Source organism: Onychomys torridus, chromosome 5, assembly GCF_903995425.1.
Source record: "Onychomys torridus chromosome 5, mOncTor1.1, whole genome shotgun sequence".
Lineage (NCBI taxonomy): Eukaryota > Metazoa > Chordata > Mammalia > Rodentia > Cricetidae > Onychomys > Onychomys torridus.
The window spans coordinates 84,720,047-84,726,696 of record NC_050447.1 but is presented as its reverse complement, the minus strand read 5'-3'; the positions used below and the strand labels follow the sequence as shown (position 1 = coordinate 84,726,696).

Genomic DNA, 6,650 nt, shown 5'->3' with positions numbered 1-6,650 from the left:
CTGCGGGAGGGCCTGGGGGACGGCACACCGAGCACACTTGGACGGGCTGCTTTTCCAAATGGCCGCGTCCGCATCCACATCCTCATCCCACACGGACGCCGTCTCGCGTGGAGCTCCCCCCCCCCCCAACGCGCCCGCGCGCAAGGGCGTGCCCAGATGCTCCGAGGACGCGGCCGCTGCCATTGTTGTGCTTGTCACTTAATCCCGAGCCCGGATTCAGACCCGGGCGGCGGCGCTCTCCCGAGCCCGGTATAAAATGGCACAGTCGTGCATTCTTTCCGAGCTGCGGGAGGCGGGAGCGAGGGCCGAGCTGGGCGGCCGCCAGCCAATCAGCGCGCCCGCCCGCCCGCCAGCGCAAAGTTGTTAACCCCGAGCCTCCCGCCGCCGCCCGCTCCGCATCCTCCAGCTTGCTCCATTCCCCCGAACGCCCTCGGATCCTGCGGCTGCCCGCCCCGCTCCGCCGCCCTCCATGGAGGAAAGTCTCACTTTTGATTTACCAAATATTTTCAGGATGTTTGAAGATCCGTACGCTGCCCGGAGGCTGTTTTTTCTGGACAACCCAGTCCCCAGCCTACATTGTTACAATTTTTTTTTGAGACCTGGCTGCTGCTTTGCCTACACTGATGGTAAGTTTATAATTTTAAACATTCTTGGCATTACATCTTTGAAAGGAGCACCAGATAAGAGAGATTTTTCATTGTGTTTCTTCTCACAAAACCAATCTTTGTGGGTTTTTTTTTTTTTTTTCTTTCTTTAGCTTCGATCTGTGCACGTTCCACGTAATTTTATCTGGTTAATTTTTACCAAAAGGGGGGAAAAACAGTTTTTCTCTCCATTGTTAAAGATAAACATATATAATGAAAATTACACTTTAATTGCTGTGAACTACGGGGGAACTCAGATGTTTCAAGATGGACTTTTTTTGTGTGCCAGCAATGTTGGTAGTGCCAAATATGTACATACCCTCTTTATAAAAATTACCTATTGCCTAATTTGTCCAGAGTAAATGATCACCAAGCAAACTGCCGTTATAGTTTTTTTGTTTGTTTGTTTGTTTTAGTAGACCTATTGTGATTCCCTTGATGGAGTACTTGAATACAAACTACAGAAAGCAGCTCTGGTATAATGAAGGTGGAGATTGACATAACTGGGTTTAAGTTATGGCTGTTGCTAAATAGTGGCTCTTTTATTGCTGAGCGGATCTAACTTGTGGTCTAGGATGTGATTTCTTTAAAGCTCTTTGTCGATTCATCTCTGTGGGTCTATCTTATGTTTTCTCCGGAGAGGTCCATTTGGGAGACATTTTGTAATTTTTGGTATTTTTCTAGTTTTCTTCTTTTTGCACACGGTGGGAGATTTTTTTTTTTTTTTTTTTTTTTTTTGTTCTGCATTGATCTGTGTTGGTGGCGCTGTTGTGCTCCTCAACAATTTGTCAGTTTTACTAAAAGAAAAAAGGAAGAAAAAAGGTGGGGCAAGATTTTATCTATTATCCTTTAATTTTCATAAAGAAAGTTCAATTTGGTCAGCTCTATTATTTAAGCGTTTTCTGTGCACTGTGTACCATGGGGAGAGCAGACATGTCGTCACATCCAATTCAGGGACATTATGGACAAGCATTCAGTTGCCAGTTGTGTTTGATCTGATCTGATTTATTATCTCTATCAGATTCTTTAATAATAAGCTGCCGTTTACCCTCTCTCTCCTCACTAGCATTTTATATTATTTTTCTTATTTTACAAAACCAAGCCTGTTAGTACCCTTTCGACGTAACAAAACATTTGAGTATTAGTTCCTTGGACATTGTAAAAGTTGAATTTCATTTTGAATCAAGGGAATTCTCAAATACCTATTCTGAGTCTGTCTTGAAGATATTCTAGTAGCTTGTCATGTCTGTATTATTTTTGAGCTGCTCCTTGAATTTAGAATAGCCTTGTTTTTAAAAAAAAAAAAATATTTTTGGAACTAAGAATTTTTACGGAATATTGCACACCTACTTTTAACTTAAAAATATTGATGTGCACACATGTAAGGATGGGGTTACATCTTTGTTCTTGAGAGTTATCTGATTAGAGAATATGGGATTTAGGCCCAAAGCCTGCTAGGAACAAAAATATGCCACAACATGACATCGGTTTTACTGGTCTCTGTAAAGGGTTTAGTTGTTTGTGAGAATAATAGGGATGTCCTCAGTTCAGAAAGAAAGTGGGAGAAATTAGTAATTATACCTTGAAACGTATTATTTGCCAAATAAAATAAAAGCAACTGAAATAGCGTTTGGATTATCTGATTAATAGGTGATGTCTCGGGAGAGTGACAATGTCAGGAGCTGTTAAGTGTCTTTATTTACTTGGAAATAGGTAAATGACCTTTCCACTAATCCGTCAGCAGTCTGGAGTGAAAGAAGGTGCGGAAATGAGTAGAAATAGTATTTCCTAGAATCTGTTTATCTCTTCCCTTGAACTTCAGAATAATCATGCCCAGTGCCTATATTTTGTTTATCCCCTGCTCGGAAGGTTTGGATGTGTTCACCGGTACGTTTCATTTTCTCTCTTTGTAGAGCCTAAATGCAGCTTCGAGTGTGGCTTCTGACAGTATAGATTATTTATGGAATGAAATATTGCAGGTGTAAACGTATTATCTAACCTGGCTGTGCTTGAGACTTTAGTTCTCCGAAGTTATCAGCTGAATAAAATATACCTCCCAGCACATTTAGTGCTAAAATATTCTGTTCTCCATAATGCAGTGATTTTTCATTTTGTTCAATTTCCGAAACTACCAATGTTTGTCTAATGTCACCTCTTTGAAGAGCAAACTGAACTGGGGGTCCCTCCGTAGCTACGCGTCCTCTTTGTTCTCCTCCTGACTATTACATCATTGATTAGGAAGTAACCATTAGAGTTCAGTCATTACTTTTGAAAATACCCATAGACATTTCTGTCACACGTACTCTTCTAGATGTGACCTTTCCATCATCGTGTGAGTAAAGAGGTTTGAATCAATGAGGTCAAAATAATTCCCTGTTTTATATTATTCTCCATTTTTAAATGTACCTGGTGCTTCGTTTCAGCTCTTGATTCTTAGGGAATTAATTCTTTTTAATTGCTAACATTTTATAGACATTTAGTTCATGAGTTTGGTGTGGTTATGCTTAGAATTATAAAACCAAATTTTCCTTGTGATCATTAAAAATCCTTTATAAAATTTAACATAGAGAACTAGTTCAATTTTTCATGGCAGTAATTGCTAGATCATGGACAATCAAAAAAAATTTTCAGAATTCTGCTATGTCATTTCAGTCAGATTGACCCTTTTTTGCATAAAATTTTATCAGAGACAGTAATAGCAAGTAGCAAAATTGATTCTATTAAAATATCTCTGTGTGTGTGTGTGTGTGTGTGTGTGTGTGTGTGTGTATGTGTGCTGCCCATCCCTCTTGTGGAGGGAGAGATTAATGAACAGTGAAATGGTCAGGAAACAGGTTGCAGAAGGAAGGATACAGAAGGCAGGGACCTTCTTTAAGTTGGATTCTAAACAATACAGCTCAGAAAAAATGAATTTTGGATCTTCAATAATAGGGATAAACTGAAGATTATATTCAGACTGAATGTACTGAACCAGCATAGTTCCCTAATTCCTGACTATGTAGTTGTTTCTATCCCTACATATTGAGGACATTCTAGGCTAGACAAGCCCACTAGGTAACAGGTAATGGTAGGAGGCAGCATTTAGAGACCTTGAGGTAAGATGTGGTGCTGACCACACTCAGGGCCAGGCTCCCTTAACTTGGGACGAACTTTTTTAAAGGGAAGAATCTCTATTCTCTGAGTGCTGGTTCAATCCAGAGCTGAAGCTGCAGGTTTTAAATGCTACAGTTTGGTCCATCTTGCACAATTTGCCTCTTCTCTGTTATTTCTTGGACACACTACAGATGTTCTACACAGGCAACTGACTGTTCCTGGCCTGATGTTGCCAAGGAAAGAAAAATAATATGTGAAATGGGTGTGTCGTGTTCTGACTTGGTTTTGATCTTTCCATAATGACCCTCAAACGAAGACCCCAAGCAGAACGTAAGGCAGAGCTGAAGATTTCATTCTTGAAAAACACGTTTGTGTTTGCTGTGTATAACATGGGTTTTACCAGGGGTTTTTTGGTTGTTCATGACCTTCCTCTCTCCATCTATAGGATAAGGTGCTGGGTCACGGTAGTGAGAGAGAAGAGAAAGATTCCTTCTCTTGTGCAACTGAAAGTCCAACATGGCTCCATGTTCTAATGATGTTTTAAATCTGAGGCCTTAGGTGTGGGGTGTTCCCATCTGGAGCCGTCGACCATGTATAATTTCTAGAGGGGGAAAATGTTTAAATTTCACCCTGCTTATATGGATCTGACAAGTGTCCTTCCTCTAAAGAATCATAATTTGGGCACCAAATACTCACAGCCAGGTTGGGGAGGTGGTGTTCAGCCTTCATAGCCCAAACAAAAGCTATGTAACTGGATAGCTGTCTATCTGATGTACATTCCCATTACAAAGCAAGAAATACAACATTGGCTTATTTGTGTGAGAAAGCGGTTGGGGGGTTCCCTGATAGGATGAGTTTGGGGCGTGTCTCTGTTCGTTTGTTTGTATTGATGGTTAGGATTCAACCCAGAGTCCAACATGTTAACTTTTAAAAAACTGTTAAGCTTGGGGGCTGGAGATATGGCTCAGCAGTTAAGAGTACTAACTTCTCTTCCAGGGGGTGCAGGTTCGATTCCCAGCACCCACATGGCAGCTCACAACTGTCTGTAACACCATCCAACACCCTCACACAGACATACATTCGGACAAATACCAATGCACATAAAAACAAAATAAAACCGTTTAGCTGGGTCATGGTAAGACAAGACTCAGGATTTCAAAGCCAGCCTGGGCTATAGGAGATTGTCTCAAAAAGAAAAGAACGAACCCAAAACAAAAGACAGCAGCAATAAAAAGATAATATATATTAATTTTTATTTTATTTTAATTGTCTTTGTTTTTTTAAGACAGGGCTTCTCAGTGTAACAGCCCTGGCTGTCCTGGAACTCACTTTGTAGACCAGGCTAGCCTCAGACTCACAGAGATGCACCTGCCTCTGCCTCCCGAGTGATTTTTATTATTGAATGTATTTTGTACATTTTACTCACATAGCCATGACTTAAACAGCACTGTGTTCATTATCAACCTTTACATTAATATAGACAAGTAAAGAGTCACCAAAGACTACATTAGAAGTAATTTCACATGTTTGAGGCAGAGTCTCTGACTGGGATCCAGGGTTCACTAGTTACGAGCTATGCTGGCTGGCAAGAAAGCCCTGGGGATTTACCTGTCTTTGCCACCCTCCTATTGCTGAGATTTCAGGCACACGGCATCAAGCCTGGCTTTTCACATGTGTGCTGGTCATCGGATCTGAGGTCCGCATGCTTATACAGCAAGCACTGTTCTGACTGACCCTCTCAGCAGCTCCTTTTACTATGTGTTCTTATGTAAAATCTTCTGTAGCGATTCCTAATAACGTAGAGCAGAAATTTTAAAGACAAAACAAATATTTTAAGAAGTTAAGACATCAGACATCTAGCTAACATTTAATCTACTAAGCAAGTATAGAGCAGGAAAAGTCAAATTAATGTTACTTCTGCACAGACAAATTGGAGAAGGAATGGTTAGGAGTTGCTGTAGTAATTTAAGATAGCAAAATTATTTTGTTATAGAACCAGTTAGCTCATACTAGCTGGGTATGTTAATCACCTAATTTGTTTTTGCACTAACATGGAACTCTGCTGATAGCGATGTTAAAACTAAGGGTATTTATTATTTAACTAAGTTAGCAATCTGGAGGAAAGCCAGCTCTAGGTTTGACTAGCTCATCCATTTTATGTACCTTCTTGGGGGGTTTTTCCTTTGACATTGTCCTTGATACCAAGATGGCTGCTGAGATTCACTCAGCAGTCTAGGATTCTAGTGTGGAAATGAAGAGACTCTGTTTTTGCAAAGGGAGATGTCCTTTCCCAGAAACACAGAGGTCACTGGACACACTTCATTTTACCCAGTCACTTGCAAGGAGATTGAGGTGAGCACCGTGGGTTTGGCTAGAGACAAATGCTTAGAAGGGTGTGTACTTGCTGGGTGTCCAGAATTCAGTGACATTAGCTGGTATTTGCTTTGTGTAGACTTAACTGTGTGTGTACTCTGGAGTGATGAAGTGTTAGTGTCTTCTGTGTTCATGGTGACCAGACTAGTCACAGGTAAGCTAATTTAAAAAGGAACAACCAAGGCTGGAGAGATGGCTCAGTAGTTAAAGAGCACTTGCTGCTCTTTCAGAGGTCCTGAGTTCGATTCCCAGCCCCTACATGGCAGCTCACACCCACCTGTCACTCCCATTCCAGGAGATCTGACACCCTCTTCTGGCTTCCACAGGCACCTCCGCGTACCTGGTGTATGTAAACACAAGCACACGCACACAAATAAGTGAACAAATATTTTAGAAGGTGGTGACAGTCGCAGCTCTCAATTGGAGCTTATGTTGTTCTGCAGCCAGTACTGTATCTGAATCTTCACACAAAGTAAGGAAGGAAAGTTAAACTCATTTTTATGGAGGAAACAGGCAGAGAAATTGGCACACCTTAGGCAT

General features: G+C 41.1%; 1 protein-coding gene across 1 annotated transcript in view; it reads left to right on the top strand.

Moving 5' to 3' along the window:
- The first annotated feature begins 382 nt into the window (after positions 1-382).
- Epc1 (enhancer of polycomb homolog 1) overlaps positions 383-6,650 on the top strand; it is an 85,083-nt gene continuing 78,815 nt past the window's right edge. The window contains exon 1 of the mRNA XM_036187111.1: positions 383-626. Coding sequence (XP_036043004.1) covers positions 624-626 — 3 coding nt within the window. The 5' untranslated portion in view covers positions 383-623. The remainder of the gene's footprint in view (positions 627-6,650) is intronic.